This window comes from Frieseomelitta varia, unplaced genomic scaffold (genome assembly GCF_011392965.1).
Source record: "Frieseomelitta varia isolate USP_RPSP 00005682 unplaced genomic scaffold, Fvar_1.2 scaffold_250, whole genome shotgun sequence".
NCBI lineage: Eukaryota > Metazoa > Arthropoda > Insecta > Hymenoptera > Apidae > Frieseomelitta > Frieseomelitta varia.
This window is the reverse complement of record NW_025109980.1, coordinates 732,951-760,855: the sequence shown is the minus strand read 5'-3', so window position 1 is coordinate 760,855 and position 27,905 is coordinate 732,951. Positions and strand designations below refer to the sequence as shown.

At 40.1% G+C, this 27,905-nt stretch overlaps 1 protein-coding gene across 1 annotated transcript in view; it reads left to right on the top strand.

The window, feature by feature from the left end:
• LOC122528412 overlaps window positions 1-27,905 on the top strand; it is a 72,165-nt gene that overhangs the window by 29,871 nt on the left and 14,389 nt on the right. Inside the window, exons 3-4 of the mRNA XM_043653487.1 lie at window positions 7,524-8,246; window positions 27,252-27,317. Coding sequence (XP_043509422.1) covers window positions 7,524-8,246; window positions 27,252-27,317 — 789 coding nt within the window. The remainder of the gene's footprint in view (window positions 1-7,523; window positions 8,247-27,251; window positions 27,318-27,905) is intronic.

Sequence of the window (27,905 nt, the reverse complement as noted above, 5' to 3'; positions counted from 1 at the left end):
GGAAACATTTTTAAAAAATCAAGCTACCGCCGTTGCCTCGCGTTCTCGCGCGTGGAGAAATATTTTTTGCACGGTGTCTTGTAATTTCATAACCGCGTATAAATATGCGCTAATGACGTAGGAAGACTCGGCAAAGTTCCTCTCGTTCCCTTTTTTGATAATCTCCTGTTGCACAAAGCTGAATACGTAATGCACGCGCTGCCGGAGGATTTAATTTTATAGCTTAAAACGCGTGCACTTCTTTTCTCTCTGATCCGGCGCGGGAACGCACTCGCTGTTTCACGTTGTTTTCTCCCTTCTTCTTGCTCCGCAGACATCCAAAAATTCTCTGTCGTTTCATCCGTCGTGCTGCAACTGATCTGGACTGCGACGAACGATTAACGATGAATTCATATTTTTATAAATAGCTCGCCTGCCAATGGAGAATTCTCTCCCTTTATATTATTGAATTTTATATCTCTGGTCTGTAATTTTGCGCAACCGGTGTTCTCTGTGTTGGACGTTTTTTTTTTTTTTTTCGTAGAAATTTAACCACTTTACAAATTACAAATTGACCACTTGCGCTGGCAAGCAAGATTGCGGACCATAACGAGTGACCAAACCGTGCACAATGATTTGTCCCTTTCTTTCTCTTCTGAACTCGTAGGTGATGATGTCACTGGATAGAAATCATTGAGAAGCAATAAACTTATCATTTGTTTCGCCTGGATTACATTTAAATATACTTGAAACTGATATTTACAATATATTTTTACTATATATATAGTAAACTGAGTTTACTACATATATTGAAATACTGGCAAATATAGTTTAAATATAGTTTATAATAGTGTAATTATAGTTTATATATTTAAATAAATGTAACTGGTGTATTTAAATATACTAAAATGTTGCAGTAAACTATATTTAAATAACTGGTATATGTAAATAACGTTTATATATTTAAATAAATGTAGCTGGTATATTTAAATATATTGAAGTGTTGCAATTTGGGCCAAAAAAATTCTCGACGTGCGTTTATTTCAGCGCAAGAAATTAAAAACACAAGGCAAATCACGAAAATTATTGAGAAGCAATAAACTTATTATTTGTTTCGCCTGGGTTACATTTAAATATACTTGAAACTGATATATTTAAATATATATAATAAACTATGTTTAAATAAATATAACTGGTAAATATGATTTAAATATAGTTTATAATAGTATAAATATAGTTTATATATTTGAATAAATGTAACTGGTATATTTAAATATATTGAAGTGTTGCAATTTGGGCCAAAAAATTCTCAACGTGCGTTTATTTCAGCGCAAGAAATTAAAAACACAAGGCAAATCACGAAAATTATTGAGAAGCAATAAACTTATTATTTGTTTCGCCTGGGTTACATTTAAATATACTTGAAACTGATATATTTAAATATATATAATAAACTATGTTTAAATAAATATAACTGGTAAATATGATTTAAATATAGTTTATAATAGTATAAATATAGTTTATACATTTGAATAAATGTAACTGGTATATTTAAATATATTGAAGTGTTGCAATTTGGGCCAAAAAAATTCTCGACGTGCGTTTATTTCAGCGCAAGAGATTAAAAACACAAGGTAAATCACGAATTACGTATTTTACGTACTAAGTTAAATTTTACATCTTGCCTTGATATAAAAACTGCCAATTTTTGTATCTGTGAAACGGATTGCATTGTGTCGTTTCAAGAAAGTTTCACTTTTACGAACGTATCCACGTCTGCGTTCGCGCACGCAATATTTGTCCAGGTGTCTTACCAAATTAAGAGGGCGATGTTAATTTCTGTTGCAGGTAAGATTTCTGGCTTCTTTGGCTCCGTTTCCTTTGGCGCGCGAGCAGCTCGGTAAGTTGATTAAATTTTTCTCTTTGCATCCTCGCTTTTCGCCCTGCCTCCCCCCGTGATTAAAAAATGAAACAGAGTCACAAGAAGAAAATAGAAGAGGGGGAGAAATTTATCTGCTTGCTACGTATTATTACCGGAGGCTTCATTACGCGTCCGTCTCAATAAATATTTTAAAAACTCTACGGAGAAACGACGCCCTTCGTATAGTCACGATTTTGCAGAGCTTCGTCTAGATTTCTCTTCTGCTCTTTCAGAGATCAAACACGGGTCTCCGTGGTTTTTGTCTGCTCGTTTGTTCATGTTTTAGGTCTCTGGTTCGGAAAGAAACTTCGCTGTTTCTGTTCGGGGGGAAAAATTCGCAGCCTACTGATCACGACGCCCGATAATAATTATTTAGGGGATCACCAAAGTCTTCCATATTGGTCTAAGTTTCTTCGAAAGTTTCTTCGACGAGATTGTCATTCAATCCCCCAAATTTCACTGCGTTCGTCTATCTTTTTAGAGTGACCAACCATTCGATGATAGTCTAAAGTATCAATAACTAAAATGATCCGATTAAATGACGACGCTATATTCTGATCTTAACGAGTCACTAGTCAAAAACTCGCGATCATACTCTCATTAGACAACTCCCCTCATTAGAGAAGTTTCCTCTTTTCGAAAAATCGCGCCTCGTGGTTCTCATAATCAGGTTACCACGCTTTCGAGGTAGCCGAATCGCTTCGAGCGTTCTCGAGGGTGAATCGGTTCGTTGCTCGATCGATCCCGATCGAGAGAGACTTGCCGCTCGTTTCTGAACAATCAGAGGCGCCAGTCAGGGAGAACCAGTCGTCGTTTTTTTTTTTTTTTCTCCTCGAGGACCACCGAGGCTCGTCACGCCTTCGAATCTCGATTCTTTGCTAGTCTCTTACCTCACGATTCGCGTAATCTGACGATAGCGACGAACGATTCGAGAAAACCTGTTTCGAATTGGGCGAGTTGGGTCGGGAATTTTCTTTTTTTCAGCATTATAACTAGTCAGAGTATTGAGTTACAACTGATATTGTTTTTTTTTTTTTTTTTTTTAAGATTAAAGAACAATTTGAAGGAAGTTGGTCGTGTGTTACACCATCGGTATCTTATATACTTATCTTCGAAATACATTTGCTTCGAACGACACTGCCAGGCTATTTCGATTGGCAACTCGATAACGTCAATTGCAATCGCATTAAGACAAGACTCCTTCTCAACAGATAAGATTAGTCGGTGCAACTGACAATTTTGTAAATCCCTACTTCGTTCCATCCAACTTGCCCCGATTGGTCGGTGAAGTCTCTCGTTCCTCTACTCTGAGGATCCATCAGAAGTTCTTGTTTCTTCGACCTCCCCTTTGAAAATTTGCCATTTGTGGAGCAAACAGAATTTCCATTTCGTAATCCAAAAGGAAAGAAGAGGAAAGAAAGAAAAAAAAAATGGAAGGAAGCGAGATATTCCATTAATCACCGCTGTCGCAAGCGAAATTCTTCGCCATAAGCCGGGGTCCCTATTGAACCAGTTGAACGAACTTGGTTGCCTAAGGGACAAATGGAACCCCATTAACCGGTTGCGAAACTTAAGCCCACGGTGGCCGGTTCCGATACGTCGATATTCCCGGTCCTAATATTCGAATTCTAATTCTACCGGGAGCCGATTAATGCAAAACCACTGTAACACATCACAACCGTGGCCCCAACAATGCGGAAAATGACACGTTCTCTCTCCCTCTCTCGGTCGACCACTCGCCGTTCGTTCTCTCACCACCACCACCACCCCTTCCCCACCCCTCGAAGGTCCGATCGCCGAGCACAATCAGCCAGAGAAAACCCCGTGTACAAGGGAGAAGGATCAGTGGCCAAAGTCGTCGTCTCAGCCACTTCCTTCCTTCCTTCCTTCCTTCCTTCCTTCCTTCCTTCTCTCCGCGAGCAAGGAGTCGGTCTGACCTGGCCAGGGAGAAACTACTCGGCCGAAGTCAGTCGATGAGCGAGCGCGAGAGCGAGAAAGAGAGAGAAGGAGCGCGACGCGGGGGAGAGACTCGAAGAAAAAGAGACGAAAACGAGTGGGAAACAGGGTTAGTAAAGACACACACCGTTGCTCTCTCGGCCGGTAGCTCGTGCGTGGTGTGGGTTAGGCGGTCTGGGGGCGCAGTGGTGGGGGCGCGCCGTAGCGGGCGGCGCGCGCGGTGGTGGGAAAAACACGGTGCGAAAGAGGAAAACGGTGCGGCTATGGCGCAGGCCCGAGGCGAGTTCGTGCAAGTTCGCGTGCGCTCGGCCGATCGCTGGTTGCCGATTGGTGACGCCAGGTGTGCGCCGGGGTGGTCGGAGCGGGGAGCCAGCCGTTTGAAAGCCGCGTATACGGCGGCGGGCGACATGACCGACCCGGCCGCGGCGACGGTGGCGGTGGCGGCGGTGGCGGCGGCGGCGGCGGAGGCCTACGCGGGCGCCGCGAGAGAGACGCTGCTCTCAGTTGTGTCAAGCTAGGCGATCGAGTAGGACGCTCTTTAATCGTTCCCGCCTCCGAGTTACTCTCTCACGTACACACACACCGCCTCACACACACACATTCCCACACACACCTCTCTCTCTCTCTCTCCTTCTCTCTGTCTCTGTCTCTGTCTCTCTATCTCCGTCTCTCTGTCTCTCTCCCACCTCCCCCGGTTTCTCTGTCTCTCTGTGAAACAAACCACCACCACCACCACCACCACCACCGCCGCCCACCCCTCCCAGCCCGTTGAAAACGCGCGTCTGTCGTGGCAGGTCGGTCCGCGCGAGAGCCCCGTGGCGAAGAAACACAACCGTGCGAGGCTGCCTCTACGAAACTCAACCCTTCGCGAGCGCCGAGGTATAACGCGTAAGCACGTGCACACACACAGACAGACAGACAGACACAAGTACACGAGCTTCCAACTCCGCGCAACTTTTGTCTCTCGAACCGGCGTGCAATCGTCATGTCTGCCAGCGGATAAAGTTCAGTTCCACGCACACGCGTACACGCGTGTTTTTCTTTCCTCGGTACGGCGGACCGTCGTGTACCGTTCTGCGTCCGTCTCTCTCGTTAATCGGTGTGTCCACCTGGTCCTCTGCCGATCGCCGCCGATCACCTCCCGGTGTACCGTCGTCGTCACTCTTTCTCTCTCTCTCTCTCTCTCCCTCTCTCTCTCTCTCCGCTGTTTATACGTCCACCCGGGCGTCGTGTGGCTGGCCACGCGCGCGTTCCAGCCGACCGAGAAGAGAGACCTCGCGCCAGCGGACACCCGGCGATCCTCTTTGAACGGTGAGCACGCAGTGTGAAAACGGTCGGACACGTGAGTAAACGACGTACGCCGCCCCCGGTCGCGCGTGTGTGTGTGTGTGTGTGCACGAGGCAACACTGGCCAAAGTCGGTGTCGTCACCCCCTCCCCATCCGGCGTCGATACGCACGAGCTTCAGCAACGACGATCAACGTACGCACGCACGCACACGTACACGGAAAGAGAGAGAGAGAGAGAGAGGGAGGGAGAGAGAGAGAGAGAGAGAGAGAGAAAGGAAGCAAGCAAGCAAGCAAGCAAGCAAGCAAGAGAACAAACCAAACCAAACCAAGCCAAGCCAAGTCAAGTCAAGTCAAGCCAAGCCAAGTCAAGTCAGGTCGCCAGCTGTCAGCCAAGTGCGTGCTGGCACATGCATGCGTCGTCGGCTCTCTTTGATCACAGTCTCTCATTGCCCTCCCCCACTGTCCGACCGTGCGTGTGCTGCGTGCCCGTGTGCGTTGAACGCGAGCCCCCGAACGCGGATCAGCAACAGAGCGGCCGCTGAGGGAAAGAAGGGGAGCGAAAGAGAGCTTTGAAGGCTTCCTCCGTGTATATTTGCCTCCCGGTCGACGAGTGCACGAGTTTCAAGGTCGCTGGTACGCGATCCCCAAGTCGCCGGTCGTCGGTGTGCCGCCGTCGAACGAAGACAGAAGGCGGAAAGAGAGAAGGGAGGAGAAGGTGGCGGAGGAGAATCTGGAGCAGGAGGATCATTTAAAGCGGAGCGGTGAGAGAAGAGGAGGTCGGCGAAGCTTGGCGAGCGGTGGAGAGCAGTAGCGGCGGCAGCAGCAGCAGCAGCACGAAGGAAGAAAGAAGAGAGTCGCGAGGCCGTGACAGAGAAAGAGAGAGAGTTATATTTTTATTCGCCGCGGCGGGCCGCGATTCATCGGTGCCAGAGAAGAGCGCCGGCTAGTTGGTCGTTCGGACGTCGGACGTTGTTCGCGTGTCCGTAAGAGGAGAGACTACTACTATTAATTTTAGAGGAGAGAATTTCAAAGGAAAGAGAAAGAAAAAAACCAAAAAGAAAAAAAAGAGAGAATCGTACGTACGTAGCTAGATACCCAAGTGGGAAAAATCAAACTCCCACACGTTAGACCTAAAGAAAAAAAAAAAATAAAATAAAATAAAATAAAATAAATAAATAAAACGCGTAAACGTTGTAAGTAAGAATCCTAGGTTATTATTTAAAATAACGTAAGATGGTCGCGCGTGAATAATGAGCGGCCGACCGCACTAAAGAGAATCGCGTCAAGACAATCAAGCACAGTAGCGTGTATCTCCGGGCATCGCCGAGAGAAATTTCCACGAAACGACGTTTTCAAACCCGGGGGGAGGAGAAGCGGAGAGTGACGAACTTTCCCTCCAACCTCCCCTAGTCTAACCTAGGGTGAAAGGGAATAAACGAGAGTATTCGTGTCTTCATGTGATCTCCAAGCCTCTGTACCACTTCTGTACACGCTCTATACCGTACATATATTCTATAGATATTTATGTACATATACTTCTATATATATATATACACACACGATATATATATATATATATTTACACTTATATATACATACGTTTATATGTATACACCCCTCGCACATATCCGATCGTTGGGCCGAGCCAGCAGCTGATCCGCGGCGGAAGTAGAGCAAGGCCCGACCGTGTTTCTTCCCCGTCTGCCCCGGTTTCAACGGGGCGTTCTCTCGTCAATCTTCGTGACAATCATTTTTTCAGCTAGCTCTCTTAGCGTCAGTCGTTTGTAAGGAAAAGGAAGGAAGAGAGGACAGGAAAAAAGAGAAGAAAACAAAAAAAAAGAAAAAAAAAAAAAGAAAAATCGACGAACAATCACACGAATCCACGTATATGTACCTACGACGTTTCAATTAACGTGCGAGCGAGCCGTTCGAGAGCCCTCCCTTCTCCACCTCTCGAGCAACAGCAAACCCCCCTTTCACGCCCGTTGACGTTACACGCGCGTTGACGTTACGTCGCACGTGTTCTTACCTTCATCGGGCTCCTCCCAACCTCTTAACTCGCTCACACACCTTGACAATCATCGACCGAGTATTTCTAACGGAGCGGCAACCGCTCGTCTAGGCTAGGCTGCACCGTTGTATCTCACCTGTTCTACAAGCTGAGTCTTCTGAGTGTCTCTCTCTCTCTCTCTCTCTTTCTCTCTTTCTCTCTCTCTCTCTTTCTGTGTATGCGTGTATGCGCCGGATCGTGTATGTGTGTCTAGTACAGTAAGATACTAATCTGATCTACGCGCGTGTTAGCTCATAAGGTTGTTACCAGTTAGGCTCTCTCTGTCTCTCTCTCTTTTCGACGTCTCACGTCCGAACGTCGGTGGATAGCTCGATTTTGACACGCCGAACTCCAAAGAGTATCCCGTGAATATCCGGCCTCGCGGTTCGTTCGAGCCACGAGCTCGCAGCAGCGACACGCAGCCAAGGGGCGCTCCGCAGATACGTGTAACGACGCAATCGGCCAAACTGTGGTGGCCGTCGTGCGCGTTCACGCGAACGAGCAAGACGGAATCGCGGCATCATCAGCCGTCGTTGGAACGTAGCGGCTGGGTGGTTGGTGAGGAGCAGCAACGCGCCGCGGCCGGCAGGTTTCTCTGGAGGCTGCACTCGTTGGGCGGTCGAGGTCTGCTCGTGCCTACGGCGGCGGCAGGGAACGTCGGCAAGTGTTGGCTAGCGGAGACGATTGGCGCCGACGAGGCACGATCCTCCATCACCACGTATTTTCATTCGTACCCGTTTGTCCCGGGTGGTGCGGTGTCCCTGCCTCCGCCCCTGCTGAACAGCATCAACAACGCGGCGGCAGCAGCGATCACCCCCGGCCTGGTTGGACACCTCTTCGCCGGCCAGCAAGCCTGCAACGTTGGCTGCAGCTGCACCTGCACCAATCTCGCCAATTGCAATCCGCACCACCAGCAGCAGCAGCAGCAGCACCATCACCACCAGCAACAGCATCACCATCAGCAGCAGCAGCAGCAGCAGCAGCATCATCATCGGCCGATCGCCGCCACCACGGTCCTCCTGCAGCCGGTCGAGCACATCAAAGACACCATGGTGAGTGGATCCATTCCCTCTTTTTCTCAGCGAGGAAAGCTTCACGGAGACATTTCGTACGGCCAAACTGGGGATTTGGTATGATTCGAGTCGGTAGAATAAATTGTTGCATTCCGCGCAGAGGGATGACAGATTCGTAGTTTTCAGAAGAATTCGTATTCTTTTATCTGTCTCAATTTTACGTTTTTCTGTTTGTTACATTTTTATTTCATCCTCTTTGGCAAATCGAAGGAAGAGGAAACTACACTTGTGATCAAGTGTTTGGAGGGACTGTTAGCACCAAGCCAATATTATTAGGTTTGGTCATACAACAAAATTTTCATCTCGTCTTGAGGACTAGTAGGTCTTCAGTATACTTAGATGGATGAAATTTATCCCGAAATTTTCCTCTACATTTGTCTGCAAACGTGTTGAGGAAATTGTGAAACGAAGGGTTTACGCGATAAGACAGTAACTTGCGATTTCTTTAACTATCTTTCTCTGGACATTGGAAACATATGCGGCCGATCTCGACGCGAGGAAAGTTGGAAGTTTCCATCAACGGGCCGGTCCCACGACGCCTTCCGGTCCTCCAGCAAGTCTGGACGAAAGTCTCTCGTTAATATCGCTATCCGTCGCGTAAATTAACCACCGATCCCAGCCGCCTCGAGCCACTAAGTAGCTTTTACGACGCGAATTGTCCCCCGACGCTCGCCAAACCGGGCTCCAACGCCTATTCCTATTCCACGATTGCCCGTGTTCGGCTAATAAGCCGGGGCCGATATGCGCAACTTCCACTGCACCACGTTCGTGCACTCGATCGATTCCTGTTTCCCAGTTAACCGTGCGCGATGATGCAGGTTCAGCTGGCTCTTAGGTCACCGTACGAGCTCTGGTCCATGATGCTCAAACGCCTCGTTCGATGCCCAAAATTCGTCGAATTTTCCTGGCTTTCGTCGCTCAGATATTTTCGAACGTTCTTTTATTCCTCTTGGCAGGTGTGTGTCGTAAAAAGTGTCTCGTGATCTCCGAGTTCGACAGAAATTCCTAATACGACACGTTTGGGTTTCGAGGACATCCGTGTCACGTACCGAGTATGCCACTTACGCCCGGTCTTAACAAACTTCCTCGTGAGAAGTCTCGTTCGCGTAGGTGATGCACGAGACTCGATGCAACTGTGGAGCAGGCGAAGAAGGGAAATCGTGTTCCGCCGCGAGCTGCCCGCGAGGATTTTTTTTCCCGCGAGCATCGCGCGAGGAGCTTGCGTCACGCTCGAGGAGCTAGGGGGAACGGTCGTTGCCTCTCTCGACGGCGAGATTTACGCGCGATCTCGTCGACGATGCCCGATGTGAATCGCGTTTACGGATTTATACGTGGCGCGTGCCTTCGCTGCTACGTGCTCCTTCATTTCCGCCGGTTTTCAAACTCAAATCTCGTCGTCCGTCCGACGCGTACAAATTTCGTCGCCGCTTCGTCGTATTCGAAACGAGTGTTGCGCGAATCGTTTGCAGCTGAAAATCGGTGGATTTTACGTCGGCGTCTACTCTAAAGAACGTTTCTGGAAATGACTTCACCTAATTATAAGAAATTACCAAGGTTTGGCTTAGGTTTGGGTTAGGTTTCTGGCGGCTGAAACGAATTTCCGCCTTGGTTTAATTTCTTTTTCACACATTTAGGTTTATGACAGTAGCAGGTTCTAGTGAATCGACACGTATTTTTAGGGAAAATAATGAAACTTATTTCAAAAGCAACTTAATTGCACGCGATTGACTTGTAAATTTAAATAAAGTTACGTGATGTTATGTGATTATTTATTAACATACATAGCGAATGAGACAATGTGTCAGGGGTAGGTTATTGCCATAGGTTAAATGAATTTTATTTTGTTTGAATTATTGTCACTGGATGGCAATTATGTTTATCAAATCTGAAAAAAAAGAGAACATTATTTATGGGTACTTCTGTTGCATCGATCATGTATCAGAGTCGAAACAATAAAAATGTATTACAATCTCTACTTTTACGTTGCTTTTATATTTATTGCTAGAGTGGTTTCGCGAATGAAACAAGCTTATGGGATTGTTTGTAGAACCAGCCGGTCAATTTGACAGGTGTCCGCAGAGATTGGAACTTCATACTTTTACTCCACTTCTGACTCAAACTGTAAAATATACATACATGTATATTTGTCATAATTATTCTATCAACAGTCAGGCAAAGACTATAAAAAAAAAAAAAAAACCGTGAAATTCGTCAAACAGACGTAAACCGCGTTTGCACAAACATCCTCCAATCCAACTGTCCAACGTTCAGCAATTTTTCCGGCTGAGAAAAAATACCCGAAAGAAAAAAATATTAATTCTCACGAAGATACGCGCCAAGTAATTATCTGTTTTTCCAAAAAANACGTGTTTAACGAATTTATTTTACTGGAGGTCACCGGCGTTTCTTTGATTTTCACTCATCTTTTCAAAAAAAAAAAAAAAAAAAAAAGAAAATCTCCCTCAGTGATTTCTGCGCAACGAAAACACGCAAAACTCTCCCCTTACTTACAAGCAATTTCAAGCGAGCGACGTAGGCGCGATCGAGCGGAAAGCCCGAGTTTGCCGAGGATCCTCGATCAGCATCCTCTCGACACCTGTCGATCGTTGCGGGATTAAAGAGGATGCTGCGCGTCTTGGTTCGGGCAAACCTCGACAAACAGAGGGAGATGGAGGAGTGAAAAACAGAATGGGGGGATGATGGGCGTTGGTTGGAGGTGATAGGGCAAGGTCGGGGGTTCCCTTGGCGCGAGACTCGCCCCTGTTTACACGGCAAACGCGCCGGGTGATTCATCGTCGTGGCTAAATCTGTTCCTGATTCAGTGGCTGCGATGCCCCTGCTCGTTATACCGGGGAACCTTGTTAGCCGAAGCTTTGTCTCGGCCCGCTTTCTTCGTCCGCGATGCCAAACGCCGCGCATCCCTCTTTCGGAAAAGATTCCACCTTTTCCAGGGAATTTCCACTTTTTTTGGGGGGGGAGGGGGGAATTTGGTGGCTGGAGAAGTGTCAGTTGAGAGTTCTTGGATTTTTCTTTGAGCGTTCTTCATCCTCGAATTTTTCTTTCGAACGAAATTAACGTTCATCCGTTGCTACGATTATCCTCGAATTTTTGACGAAGTTAGTTATTCTATTATCTGTCAATTGCCAGTGAATTCTTCTGCCCCAAATAGTAACATTTTAGTATATTTAAATATATCGGTTATATTTATTTGTATTGTATTTATTTAAATATATAAACTATATTTAAATATATTAGTTTAATATGTTAATATTTTATATATTAATATATTTATATATTTATATATTAATATATAATATTTTAATATTTTAATATATTAGTTTATTTAAGTATGTTAGTTATATTTATTTAAATATAGTTTGTTGCAACATTTTAGTATATATTTAAATATACCAGTTATATTTATTTAAATATGGTTTATTCCAACATTTTAGTATATTTAAATATCTAAACTATACTTAAATGTACCAGTTATATTTATTTAAATACAGTTTATTGCAATATTTTAGTATATTTAAATATTTAAACTATACTTAAATGTACCAGTTATATTTATTTAAACACAGTTTATTGCAACATTTTAGTATATTTAAATATACCATTTATATTTATTTAAATATAAACTATATTACACCATTATAAACTATATTTAAACTATATTTACCAGTTATATTTATTTAAATATAGTTTACTGCAACATTTTAGTATATTTAAATATATAAATATTAAATATATAAATTATATTTAAATATACCAGTTATATTTATTTAAATATGCAAACTATATTTAAATGTACCAGTTATGTTTATTTAAATATAGTTTATTATATATATTTATTTGTTGCTTCTCAATTATCAGAAAAAGAAAAAGATATTTGTCATAATTTTTCGTTGATTTCGTATCTTAGTAATGATATGATCGAGTTCTTGGATTTTTATTATTGTCTTAGAGTGATGCTGCGTTAATCCTGGAATTTTTTTCGACAAAATTAATGTCCGTCCATCAGTTTAATTGTCACAGAACGAAAGAGAAACAGACGTCTACTGTAATTTTTATTCGTTTCGTATCTTAGTAGTAGAATTTCTGTTTTTTTTTTTGGAGTGTGTTAGTGTATTGATCCTCGAATTTTTCTCTCGACGAAATTAATGTCCACCGGTCGCTCGAATTATCCGTGAATTTTTAACAAGGTTTATGTTTCGTCTGTCGCTTCAATTATCGGCAAAAAAGGAAAAGGGACGAGCATCTGTTGTAATTTTCATCGGTTTCCAATTTCAGAACGATATACAGGTTTCACAAATTTATATTTAATTCAACGACTCACTGTCAGACCAGACCGGTTGTGGTGCATTCATGGAAATTTAGAAGGAGGTAAAAATGATGATCCATTTTCGTCGTCGAAATCAACTAAACGACAGCGTCAAAACGAAAGGAGAAAAAAAGGAAAAGAAAAAAAAAAAAAAAGGAAATGGACAAAATGGTTTATTCCTTTGCGTATAATATGCCCGGCGCTATCTCCAATTCGTCTATCAAATTTCGCTGTATCGGTTACACGCACGCGTGCAAGCCATTTGTCATTTCTTCCACGCTGGTTCCTATATAGTCGAGGCCAGCGACGAGTAATGGTCTAATAGCTTACTTTCATTTCGAAACGACGTTCCCCTTGCACGTTTGCTCGCCCGTCACTTTCTGCAACGCCATTGTCCGCGGTTCGTTCATTCTCTAATGAAAAATCACCGAGTCGTGCAAAGGCACAACTTTAAAACGCAATGGGCAAGAAGAATTTTTCCCCAAATTGAAAAGGAGAAAAAAAAAAAAAAAAGACAGAGAAAAATTCCAGGTTAGAAGGCGAGCTAATCTCCCTTTGTTTCCCCGAGGGCTACGTCTCAGGGCAGAATCGTCGAGAGATTTTCCATTACGTTATTGTCGTCGTGAGAGGCCCATCCCGTTGAATATTCAGACGTTAACAAATTCTTGATGACTCGCGTCGATGCGAAAGTGACCGTAGGAAAGTTCACAAAGCGCGTTCACGTCATCCGCGAGAAAGAGAGAGAGAGAGAGAGAGAGAGAGAGAGAGAGAGAGAGAGAGAGAGAGAGAGAGAGAGAGAGAGAGAGAGAGAGATGTCTCCTCTTAAGAACGCTACTTTAAGTCCGCATGAATAACGCAGCAGCGATGCTCCTTGCGCTGAAAATTCTCGCAACTCTCCGCGACTTCCTCTGGCCAGCTTATCTCTAAGAGCGGCTCCCTGGGAAAATTTTTGTTCCCCGGGAAACGTTAGAAACGCACGAGCATAAACAATTCACTTGCTCGCGCGTAGTTGCCTCGACTATCATCGAGCAGAAGCGGCCGCTCGCGTTACTCGCGATGCCGGTGGATAAGAGTTTCAAAGCGGAGATTAGATCGGTTATCAGGCGGAAATAGAAGGTTTCAGGATTTACGGTAGCTTCGCGAACTATCGAAATTCCTTTTGAGAGCACGGCCGACGTTCTCGAGGAGGTCGCGCGACAAATTTTCAAGGACGGACCCGAACCAAATTTTCGAGGGCAGGCTCGGGATCTTTGAGACTGCGATCGTTGAAAGATGTTGCCTCGTAAAAGCATTAGGCTGAACTTTTGAAGAAGAGAGTATCCTCTATTTTTCGACGATGTGGAAAATTTATGTATTTGGAGAGCTCTCCGAGTCTGTTTTTAGTCTTTTTTTTTTCAATACAGTGGATGTTTCGAACTCTTCTCAATTTTCTTGGCAGATTTCCGACTCGACATCATTTTCCATTTTAATTTATGGAGCAATCGAGAGAGAATTTTATCTTTGTTCGTCTTCTCCGAATATTTCTCGGGTGTCGTGGAGACGACAAACCTGAGAAAGAAATGAATGAGATCATCGGTGAGATGATTGTTCCATGATCCGTTTTTATCCTTCCTTAAGTTCTGCACGCTGGCAGGAACTTGCTGTCAGGCAAAAATGGAAGCGAGACTCTGTAACTCGTCTTTCCCGGTGTGCTCGAGGACCGTGTCGTCCGCCTTCCACTTCCGGGTCGCGGATCGCGTGAAAAATCCCACTCGCGTTGTTTAATTGTTCCGGCGCACGTTCCACCTTCCCGACCATTCGTTATTCCCCGTTATTCAGAAGAAAAATCCGATATTTACGCCGGCGACAATGTTAAAATTCCGTATAAATACAGAAATTGGCTGTCTCGTCGGGGCGATTAACAGGTCCCTTTGATAAATAAATAGACGTCCGTCTGATCAAACGACCCGGTCTCAAAAACCCAACATTTTCCATCCGAGGCAATTCGACCGTGTTACGGGGAGGAAAAAAGAGAAAAGAAAAAAATAGAAAGTTCAACTCAAATATAAAATTTCATAAAAAGTAACAGTCTCGTTACAGCGAGCAATGATTAACGAACGGGGTTAATTCAGTGTCTGCTCGATGAATAAATGGAAGGAAAAAGAGAAATGTTCGTTTGATCAAGCGATATCAAAAAAACTCAACTCATCATAAGATTCCACAAAAATTGGCTGTCTCGTTACGTCGAGTAGGTTGGTCCAGTGTCTCTTCAACAAGTAAATAGAAGAGATACATGAATACATATATATGTAGGTTTTGATCAGAAACGAGTCAGAAACCAAACATTTTTTATTTATCTTGTGGGAAAAACTCGGCTTTTCTACATAAACTGACGCTTTTAAGCAAGCTGGAAACGAGGCTGGCGCTCGTTGCCACCCAAACAGCCCTGTCGAAAAAGCCACTGTGTAGAGAGAGAGAGAGAGAGAGAGAGAGAGGCCTGGTTTCATTCGCGGTAATTTGCGGGAACGGCAACGATCCGCGCTATCAGCGACAAATATTTCCCTAGGCTCGTCGAAAATCGGGTTTACGAGCTGCTTGGGTACCACCGCCAGCTGCGGCGCCTCGGCCGCGAGCTTGCGAAACATCTCGGTCACCGGCGATAAATTTTCCGGCGGTTTTATCGGCTGGAATTTGACTGGGATTCGAGGAACTTGTGTCGCGCTGTCTGGCGAGGCGAAATTTTCGTCCTACGTGTGTATATATATATAAAATTATATATATATATTCTTGATAAGGAAGTTATTTTATGTATATATTCTTGATAAGAAAATTATTATACATGTGTATATATATATATATATATATATATATTATATTTATATATATATATGGAATATATATATATATATGTTCTTGAAAAGAAAATTATTTTCTGTGGCAAGTTGGGATGTGAACCTTAATTTTTCTACTTTAAATAGTCAAAAGGGGGCGAACACAATTTTAGAACGCTCAACATTATACATATACATACATATTCCAAGTAGAGAGATTTACATCCCAAATTGCCACAGAAAATAATTTTCTTTTCAAGAATATACATTCATAATATAATAGAAAATTAAATATAAAATAATACAAAAATTATAATAATAATATAAATATATAAATATATATATATATATATATATATATATATATATATATATAATAATTTTTCCCAACTTGCCAACAGAAAATAATTTTCTTATCAAGAATCTTGTCAATAATTCAAGAAGCTTGTCAATAATTTTCTTATGAAGAATCTAAAATTATTTTAATTTCCTATTTGTGTATATGTATCTTCAGTGCTAGCAAATAATCTGTGTCTTTTAAGAAGATTGACACTCTCTGTACATATTTTTTGGGAAAAATTATACAAGAGACTTAAATGTATATATTTTTTAAATATATCGTCCCTTGAATCGATCTTCGTATAATAAGTGGTGCAAAATACACTCGGAACAATGAATTTCAGTGAAACAATTAATAAACAAATACCTAAGCAATAGTCATAATTTTAAAATAGTACAATTTTATATTGTACATGCTTTTGCCGATTTATTTACATTTATTTATACGAGTTTTCGCGAGATCTCCTGAACTGAGTATGTCGAAAATCGTGCGAAAATTATGAAAGCGATAAGAAAATCGATGGAACTGGCAATTAACCGATTAACCAGCCTTTCTCTCCCCATTCGAAGGGGTGCGGGGAAATTCTTCTCGCAGCGACGTTCACGGCGAGCGAAGTAACTGATAATATCGTTGTTGGAGCGTGCCGATTGCTCGTCCAAGTTCAATTGGGAATCAATCGAGTGCATCAGGCAGTGCTTTAATCGAGGCGCGGCGGCGAGTCGTAAGAATCGGAACGATTCCCGGGGCGGAAGCGACGCGGGGAGGGGACGAGAATAAATCGAAGATTCGTTAGAAACTTGGATATCTCGTTCTGCTGCGAAACTCGATTGTTTAATGTAACACTCGTTGTAAGACGTCGCGAGAAAGAATTCGTTCGACTCGGTAATTGGCGAGACAACGAAATGCGAATCTCTATATACAGTGGGATGGAAAATTGAGACGATAACAAAAATTGTTGAGAAAAATATTTTTCATTGTTGAATAAAGTATAAGAACATGAAAATAAACTTGTCCATCTGATTCTTTATAGTTTTAGGAAACTGAAGCTATTTTTTAACTTTTGAGATTAGGTTCTTTCCTGGCTGAGGAAAATTGAAAAACGTAGAATCAATTTTGCACCAGAATTTTTTCATAGTCAGATTTACAAGCTTTATCATACCTTAATATTTTGTCCGTAAGCCATTTGCTTAGATAATAGCTCTAATAAGTCTTGGCACACTTTCAAACAGTCTTGAACAGAAATCAGGTGGCATTTGATTCCACTGTTGTATAACACGAGCATGTGAGTTCAACTACTGAGCTGGGAGGAGATTTGTATGCGTCTAGAATTTTTTTTTCAATATACTCCATAGATTCTCGATGGGGTTTAGGTCGGGGCTTCGTGCAGGCCAATTTAAGATCGAAAGTGCCTAGTGTAGTCAGCTAATTAGTTACGCCTTTCGCTGCATGTTTCGGCTCCGGATCATGTTGAAAAACGATTTCTTCTACAGCGGAGGGCATATCTTGCATACAATTTGGCAAATGTTCTTTTAAAGTGTCTTTGTACATGTATTGATTCATAATCCCTGCAATTTTGTGCAATCGGCCAACACCATCTCCCGTCATATATCACACCTCCACAACATATGTATGCATATGCGTACATACGTATATATGTATTTTTTCAGCCAGGAAGAAACCTAATCTTAAAAGTTAAAAAAATAGCTTCAGTTTCCTAAAACTATAAAGAATCAGATGGTCAAGTTTATTTTCATGTTTTTATGCTTTATTTAACAGTAAAAAATACACCCTCACAACATATGTATGCATATGCGTATATACGTATATATGTATTTTTTCAGCCAGGAAGAAACCTAATCTGGACAGTTAAAAAATAGCTTCAGTTTCCTAAAACTATAAAGAATTAGCTGGTCAAGTTTATTTTCATGTTTTTATACTTTATTTAACAGTAAAAAATACACCCTCACAACATATGTATGCATATGCGTACATACGTATATATGTATTTTTTCAGCCAGGAAGAAACCTAATCTGAAAAGTTAGAAAAATAGCTTCAGTTTCCTAAAACTATAAAGAATCAGATGGTCAAGTTTATTTTCATGTTTTTATGCTTTATTTAACAGTAAAAAATACACCCTCACAACATATGTATGCATATGCGTATATACGTATATATGTATTTTTTCAGCCAGGAAGAAACCTAATCTGGACAGTTAAAAAATAGCTTCAGTTTCCTAAAACTATAAAGAATTAGCTGGTCAAGTTTATTTTCATGTTTTTATACTTTATTTAACAGTAAAAAATACACCCTCACAACATATGTATGCATATGCGTACATACGTATATATGTATTTTTTCAGCCAGGAAGAAACCTAATCTGAAAAGTTAGAAAAATAGCTTCAGTTTCCTAAAACTATAAAGAATCAGATAGTCAAGTTTATTTTCATGTTTTTATACTTTATTTAACAGTAAAAAATACACCCTCACAACATATGTATGCATATGCGTATATACGTATATATGTATTTTTTCAGCCAGGAAGAAACCTAATCTGGAAAGTTAAAAAATAGCTTCAGTTTCCTAAAACTATAAAGAACTAGCTGGTCAAGTTTATTTTCATGTTTTTATACTTTATTTAGCAGTAAAAAATACACCCTCACAACATATGTATGCATATGCGTACATACGTATATATGTATTTTTTCAGCCAGGAAGAAACCTAATCTGAAAAGTTAAAAAATAGCTTCAGTTTCCTAAAACTATAAAGAATCAGATGGTCAAGTTTATTTTCATGTTTTTATACTTTATTTAACAGTAAAAAAATATTTTTCTCGAAAATTTTTACTATTTCAATTTTGCACTCCCCACTGTACATTCAAAAATATTCGCGACGATGTTACGAATTTAAAAATTTTCAATAATTTGAAAGATAGAGAGAGAAAGAGAAGAAAAAACAGGATATTGCTATTTCCTAACGAGAGAATGTGTGTAAAAGTTTCATAACAATTTGGTAAAACTTGGCTTTTCTCTGCGTCACTTGGACGGACGTTTCAACGAGGGAAATTGAAATTTGCAAATGTTTAATCTCAGACAGTCGCCGGCCCCTTGATTTTGCGAAAATTTTATTATCTCCGGGAACATGATGACGCCACTCGTGTTTAATTTGATGACGTGGATTTTATCTTTGACGTATCGAATTTTCAGCGCTCTCTCTTCGCGAAAGAATACGACTTGTCGAATTAAAAATGGCTGAAAATGTATTTTTTTTTTCTTCTTTTCCCCTTTTCCCTCGACGAATTTAATAAAAATTGAATCTCTGTTTCATTTCCAATGATACACGCGCCGCACGATGTGTTTTATGTTACTCCCTTTTCGCTTTTATTTCTATCTCGCGTTTTAGCAAAATGCAAGAGGGATGATGTTGGAATTATGAATGACAGTCGGACGATGAAAGGTTATTGAAATGGATTTTTTACTTTGCTTGAAATATTTCCTATTAAATAATTCTGTGCTTCCATTTGCGAAATGCTGGGGGGGGGGGGGGCGAAGAAATGATTTTAAAATTCCGCCCTGCTTTTTCATCGTTCTGTGTTTTTCTTTCTCTCTTTTTTTTTTTTTTTAAATTTCTCGTCTCAGTTCGGCGTGACAAACACGCGTGATTCGACTTTTCATCGTCGACGATACGGATAATTTATGGTGATTTCAATGGATACTCTTCTGCTTCTTTTTTTCTTCTTTGTTTCTCTCTGAAAAGAATAATATTTTAAATGTTGCCAAACGAGTTTTCACGGAGCGTACTGTTTGCAACGTGTTTGTACAAATATAGCGTGGACGTATGTACAATGTACGTTGATTCATTAATGAAATTCATTTATCCGGAGGGAAGAATTAAACCGGCGTATTTTATTTTCAATTTTCATTAAACAATGAAACAATGAAACGCGATAGCAGCTTTCAGAGTTTTTGAAATTATTTTGCAGCGTCATATCGCGGGAAATAATTCACGCGGACGCATCGCTTATTATTCTCGTTCTCCATCCGTCGAAATTTCGAGCTGTAATTCGAGCATGTTGCGATTTCTTGTACCCTCGAACTGTCAAAATCACACAACCCATCGTTCGCAGCAATTGACGAGGTATTCGATCACCAGTTTCCCAAGAAGACTTCCAACCTCGTAAGATACAAATTCCAATCTGCGTTTCGGCGTTTAAAGCATCGGCGATCACGAAAGAAGAAGGAGAAAACAAAGAGAGAGAGGAAAAACGCGAGACAATGAGTCCCGACGAGAGAAAAGGTCGACGCATCAATTTCCAGGTGCTGGATGCTCGCAGAGAAAGAGAGAGAGAGAGAGAGAGTATCACGAGACTCGCGACGATCGTGATTCCAATTCCCGCGAGTACCGCGGGATGGGGTAAAAAAAAAAGAAAAAAAAAACCAAAAAAAAAAAGGAAAAAAAAAAAAAAAAAGAACCAGCAGGGTGAGAAAAGAATCACGCGACCTAAATTCGAAACCCTCGGCTCTAACAGCGTTCCGCGACGAAAAAAGGAGCCGAGACTTCGCTCGTCCGTTTTTCCCACCCTTTTGTTCCCGAGGAAATAAAAAGAAAAAAAAAGGAAAGAAAGGGGGAAAAAAAATAAGTAAGCGCGAATCTCGTTTCGTTTTCCTTTTTGTCTCTTTTGGCGTCGCACTTGGGGGCCTGCTTTCGATCTCGTTCTCGAGGATCGTCTTCCGTCTTGCGCCAGGCCTGGTACCTTCAACAGCGATTCCCCTTGGCAAAGGGGTGGCTCGAGAGACGCGAGGAGGAACGGCTGGAAGAAAAGGAACCGGGTGTAAATGGGCTGGTATCGTAATGCAGTATTGTGACGACGTGCCTGCAGGCAGGCTCTCCTTTCCTCTCTCTCTCTCTCTCTCTCGGTCTTTCGGGCTGATGCTCTTTGAGAGGATGGTCTGAAACATAGTTAGTGGAGGAAAGGCTGGCTAGACTGCGGACTTTTACGAACACGATTTGGAAACGATGAGTTGATTTATTCATTTCTGCGGCCTTTCGTTGATTTCGTTTATCGTTACCTTTTGCGTTGAATTTGATTCCGTTTTGCACGTAAAATTATTTGTTGATATATGTTCACCTGATTGGATGAAATACTCGAATTGAACTGTAATTAAAATCGTTCCTTTTGGTTGTGGAATCGCTGTTTTTTTTTTTTTTTAATCTCGCTACTTAACTAGGTACCGCGGTTGATGATCGTGCTATTGCCAATTTATCATTAACAATGTGTAACAATTATATCGTGTAATGAATTTTTTAAATCAATATTACACTGGAAAGTTCGTCTACAAAAATAGAAAGACGTACCTTTGGTCGGTGGCCAGATACGACAAATAATTGAGCAATCATACTGTCACGATGTACAATAGTGAATAATCGTGCTGTTACAATTTTACAACAATATCAACAATATGAAACAATTATACTGCACACTGAATTCTTTAGTCGAAAGATCGTGTCATAAAAATGAAAAGGAAACCTATTTAAAGTAACTAAAATAAGTAAAGTGTAATTAAATTATAGTATAAAAAATACAATAATAATTATATAATAAATAATAATAAATATATAATATATATTTAGTATATATATGTATATATAAATAATAATAAAGGTATAATATATATATTTAGTATATATGTATATATAAATAATAATAAAGGTATAATATATATATATTTAGTATATTAGTATTAGTAATATATATATATATTTAGTATATATGTATATATAAATAATAATAAAGGTATAATATATATATATACTTAGTATATATAGTATAAAAAATATAATAATAATTATATAATAAATACATAATAATAATTATATATAATATATATAATAATAATTATTACATATAATAATAATAATTATATTAATAATAGTAATAATGAATAATAATAAATTATATAGTAATAATTATAAATTATTATAATAATAAATTATAGTAATAATGAATAATAATAAATAACAAATTACTATTATATTAATAATAGTAATAATGAATAGTAATAATGAAAGTAATAATGAATAATTCACCAGTTGTTGTAACGATCGTATCGTGCAGCAAATTCGTCAAACTGTGTTGTGTTCGGTGACAGAAGGACTTTAGTATCGACGAAGGAAAAAAGAAAACATAGTTGGCTCGTAGCGAGGTCGTGCGGGCCCGAGAGGACTCAAAATCCCCACTCGCCCTTGTCTTCGACCTCTGTCAGAATTCAGTAGTTTCACCGCGACCGTTGTTCGGCTTGGTTGTCCGTCGTGCTGCTCCAATTATTTTATTCCTCCCCCTCCTCCCGGTTTTATGTGGTCCTTTTGTTCGTTTAGCGCGCGCGCGCCCTCCGTGTGTGCGTAAGAGTGTGTGTTCTTGACTTTGAGCGGCTCGAAGCTTGCCCTCGAAGCGTGCAATTGTAAGGATCATTCCGCCATGTTTTTCTACGATGACATGGGTGTGCCCCGAGCGTCGCAGTTCGCCATTCCTTTCTACGGATCCAACAAGGTGAAGATCATTTTGCGACAGTATGATAGCATTTAGCAGTTTGGCTAACGTTGGCTGATATTGCGCAACATTGCGTACGATTTATGCATAAGGCAAAGATAGCTCTTTGGATCTATTTTCTTTTTTTTTTTTTTTTCTTCTCTCGATCGTTGAAGAGATTTGAAGGAGATTCGACTGTGAACTTTGTATTAAGTTATGGTTTAAGTAAAAGATATTTTACTTTGAGTGTGCATCGTATTTGTATAATTGATTAGTTTCAAATTGAGTAATTATTTGTTTCAATGGTTCGAATGGTTATTTCAGAAGAAATTATTATTGCTGATCGTTCTCATTTAGCACAATATTCTGTGTCCAATTGAATTTCATTGGCTAAATAAGAATTTCGAATCGGAGGATTTATGTATGTTGTTATTTAACAACTCTCATTGTTGTCTAACCGATTATGCTATCAAACAATGTATCGACTCGTTACATATAATATTTAAAGATTTCTCACACAGATACAAGCTGTCGAGTCACAGAGAGCGAGAGAGGAAAGCAATCTTTATTCGTATAGAATTTTTTTCAAACTCGTTTAGTGTCGTGCCTCGTAAATATTCCGCGGATAGTTTCTCGAGAAATCGCGTATCAAGTATTTCCAAGAATTCTCGAATGTTTTCCTTTCTTGTCTCCACACGGGCTATCCTTGAACTCTGTTATTGAAACGTATCGCTACGGCTGTATCGTTATAATTGGTCGAACGCTGTTAATATTTGAGACTCAATAACCGCGCTTGATACCGTATTTTAATACATAATCCGCTATCGGTGGTGTCCAGTATCGACATTGTGGAAATCCTACTGCGTAGAACGTGTAAAATCGGGCGATTTTTATCGAAATGCATCGCGCAGGAAATAATTGTTGAAACGAGATACAATTTGTTTTTCAAAAAAAAAAAAAAAAAAAAACTCCAGATTTCTGTCAGTCGAGGTCAGAAATTACCGACAAATATGTTGAGACGAAAGTTCGTTTGACACGTTTCACACGTATGTTTGCAATTATATGTTTAAAAGCATAAAATATACGGTTTTTGATACTGTAGAAAATTTTATTTTATTTAAGAGTTAATACTGTGTTATAGAGTATATACTATGCTATACTATACTATACTATACTATACTATACTATACTATCTATTTTAATCTATAATTAACAATAAGCATACTGAATGTCAATATATTTAACTAGAATACAAATTATGTTATAACAAGTTAAATTATTGCCACTATATGGCAGTGTTTATTAAATTTAAAAAAAAAAAAACGACGTCACTTATCAACTAACGTTCTTATTATGAATACCCCTAATAATATTTAAAAGAATCGTGTTATCCTTATATATTCAAAGGCGTTAAGTATTTATGCTATCCTACATCCACACCGTGTTTCACCATTGCAAAACATGGAAAAGCGCGTCAGATTGAACGCGTTGAACATCAAAAGATAAAATTCCGATTTATACGTCACATTTTAGAAAATGTTGGATGAACGGTATTTATAGGGTACTCGGTAGCGGAGCAAATGATTCGGCCGACCTATTAGCGGGTAAAATATCCTCGAGCTAAGAAACGTCAAAATTTACGTGTGCAACTGAAAGGCAAGGCATCGACCACGTCGTTTCCAACCGAAGGGGAGTGTGCTCTCCAACCATCCCCTTATGCACCGTACGGGCAAAGTAATGCCCTAGGTATCTATTGCGGGCATAGTAAATGGCAAAAGAGAGACTCGTGCGCCGTATGTGCGCAGCGTACTCGTATCGGTCCAAGGGGGTTGCTGTTTGCAGCAAGGGGGGGGGGGGTAAGTGACCGTGCAAGTCGTGAGAAAAGGTCTCTCCATCAGCCAGTATTTCTCGTTTCAACCCTTATGAATTTTCGCGCCGAAATTCCTCCCCTGCCAGTACAAGCCGATGAATATCGGTTCTTGAATTTGGACCCGTGCGAACCGGATTGATTGTAACGAAACAATAAAATTGCGTGACAAGATGGTAAAACGGTAAAGTAAAGTTGATTGTATTACAATAAAATTGCGTGATAAAATGGTAAAATGGTAAAGTAAAATTTATTGTATTGCAATAAAATTGCGTGACAAAATGGTAAAACGGTAAAGTAAAATTTATTGTATTGTTATAAAATTGCGTGATAAAATAGTAAAATAAAATTTATTGTATTACAATAAAATTGCGTGATAAAATGGTAGAGTAAAATTTATTGTATTACAATAAAATTGCGTGATAAAATGGTAAAATAAAATTTATTGTTTTACAATAAAATTGCGTGACATGATAAAACGGTAAAATAAAATTTATTATATTGCAATAAAATTGCGTGACAAGATGGTAAAACGGTAAAGTAAAGTTGATTATATTACAATAAAATTGCGTGACAAAATGGTAAAACGGTAAAGTAAAATTTATTGTATTACTATAAAATTGCGTGATAAAATAGTAAAATAAAATTTATTGTATTATTACAATAAAATTGCGTGATAAAATGGTAAAGTAAAATTGATTGTATTATAATAAAATTGCGTGATAAAATGGTAAAATGGTAAAATAAAATTGATTGTATTGCAATAAAATTGCGTGATATTTTGGTCGAATTAATTTTCTAGTTCTGCTGTTAAGTTCCGCGTATAACTGCCATGTTTCGTTGAGAATCTCCGCTCTTTGCTCCTTGTACGGTTGTACCAACCGTAAAAGTATTGTGCCAAAGTACCAAGATTAGATCGCTACCGGTTTTTCCCGGTTTTTCTCGTCTGGCAAGCAGAGAAAAAAATCTACAGTAATTCTGCAGTCGCAGTCGTGTCTCTTTTTCTTCTTCTTTTTTCAAATAAATCTCAAATTTAAGAAAATTTCAATTCAACTCGACGAAGTTACACGAAACGGAGTGTGGCCCTCGTCAATTAATCGTAAACGTCGACCGGCGAGATCAACCGTTCTCGATAAAACGCGAGTGTTCTGACGATGTTCACGCGCACGAGGGCCGAATTTATGTTTCCGCAAGGCCAGCAACGATTAAGCGAGTTTCCATGGGATGGGATTGCATGGGAATTGGTTCTCGAGTTCTAGCTAGGAAATTTATAGTCGCGCCGCGCGCGACGATGGCCTCGTCGGCGATGGAGTCGCCGGGAAATGACGCCACGCATCTTATTATCCGCAGTGAATTTTAATGTCCGCCGCGATGGAACGTCGAGTCGATAATTGACGTTGTGCAAAGATGCACCCCACCACCCCACCCACCCACGACAATTTACCCCGTGGATTATATCGTGTCTCGATGGAGGAAGAAGCAATTAGCCCACTTTGGATTACCTTCCACTTATCCACGTCGCGAATTCCTCCCCTTCGGTGTGATAATATTTGAATTTTTTCTGAAGCTTCTTTTGAAACATTTCGAACGAACTATTATTTCCGATATTGATACTCAATATTCAAAATTTGACTGCCGCAAATTGACAATCTCAACAACATTCTCCACACGTGCACCACGCGCGTTTAATGTCTCATCAAGGAAATGATTTCGTGACGAATATCCCAGCGCAACCCCTTTGTGCTCGACGACCGGGCGGCAGGGGTGGTTCGATGAGAAATACGGTGATTTAGGGGAATTCGTCAGACGCGGTTCGAGCCTGTCCGGATCTATTATTGGCGTTGGGACGTAAGTTAGTGGCCGCAGGGGCTGCTCCGGCGAAGTACACGAAGCGGGTTGTGAGGGGTTGGTTTGCACCGATGGCGTCTGGGGATAGCGTGGCGGACGTATTAGGTAATTGTGGGGGGGGGGGGGTGAGTAGCGAGGAAGGAAGGGGTGATTTATATTGGCGGCACGTGACGCCGGATAGGAATTATCGTTAGCCACCTTGCTACCCCCTTACGTGCGACTCCTTCGTTTCCTTCCATCGAGACACTTCGTTGCGGCACGATTCTCGATCTCTCGAGTCTCTGGACTCTTTATATATCGCCTCGTCCTCCGATCCACGGACACTCGGTAGACCGATGTTCAAAACATTTGGAATAATCATAGTTTCTCGGGGAGTCGAATTCTGTTATTTCTTTTATTTTCATTCCGTTTCGAACTTTTTTTTTTATCGATTTTATTCTTATTTAGGTCAGATCGTTCGAGCAATGAAATAAATTTTTGTTAAAGTGGCTGTTTCAGTTTACGTGCAGAAAATTCACGTATTTTATCTGTCGGGTTTTAAAATGGGAGAATTTGGGGGGATTTTTTTAGGATTGATAGGAAATGCGTGTGTTTCTTTTAGGGGTTGTGATCGTGAGATAGGATGTGCGTGGAATTTTTTGAAAATATGAAATCTTTAGAGTGTCCCTCTGCATTTTATATTAGGTAATATCGGATAATAAATATCGCGACGTTGTAAGAACTATTTTTTGTTTCTGTAGAAGAATTTAATAATATTTACATACGTGAATGAGCGATGATTTTTAATTGACATTTATTAGTTAAGAGTGCCATTGAATTGAATAATCCGCCGCCTGCAGTTTGCAGCGAAAATTATTACGTTACGCATAGAATGAGAAATCGTGCACGAGCAACAGGAGTAAGTGTCGCGTATCGTATATTTTAAAAGCAAAGTGTAATTAATAATTCATATCGTAAAATACTCACGTAACGTTTTACATTATGAAATATGATTACGGCGCAGAAATTCCATGCACCTTCGTACTTTTAATAAATTTGGCTTTCTGAAACTGACGTTCGTTTAAATAACTAAATAAATATCTCCAGTAACGATGCGTGCGTTGATCTTTCAAGATTACGCGCGTCGTAATTTAAAAAAGAAAAAAATAAAATAAAATAAAAAGCCCTACAAACTGGAGCTTGGTTTTTCTCTGTTGAAATTTCACGTGTGTGTGTATATTTCGAAATGCGAGATCGATATTTCAATGGGTGTTTCACTTTTCTGTTGCAGGTAAGCTCCTCCAAGAATTTACTTAACGTTCTCTCAATCAACAGCAGTCGTTCGTTCCTACCAGCGGTGAGTCACAACAATTCACAGTAATTAAATTAATATTTGGTCGAGAATAAATAAATTTCCACTGCTGCTAAATCAGAAATTTCAGAAATTGTACAGAAAACGTATAGAGTATTGTAGATAGAGGACTAAAATTCGTCGTGTACAAAAGTATAAAATTGTGAAATATATAAAATATATATAAAAAATATATAATTATAGAAAATATAAACAATCGAAGCATTTGATTTTTTTTTTATTGAACAAGAACGTCAGAAAAGCATATTGTCGCTCTTGTTTAATAAAAAAAAGAACAAAATCAAGTATAAAATTATAGTATATATAAAATATATATAAAAAAAAATTATAGAAAATATAAACAATCGAAGCATTTGATTTTTTTTTCTATTAAACAAGAACATCAGAAAAGCATCTTGTCGTTCTTATTTAATAAAAAAAAAAAACAAAATCAAGTATAAAATTATGGTATATATAAAATATATATAAAAAATATAAAATTATAGAAAATATAAACAATCGAAGCATTTGATTTTTTTTTTATTGAACAAGAACGTCAGAAAAGCATATTGTCGCTCTTGTTTAATAAAAAAA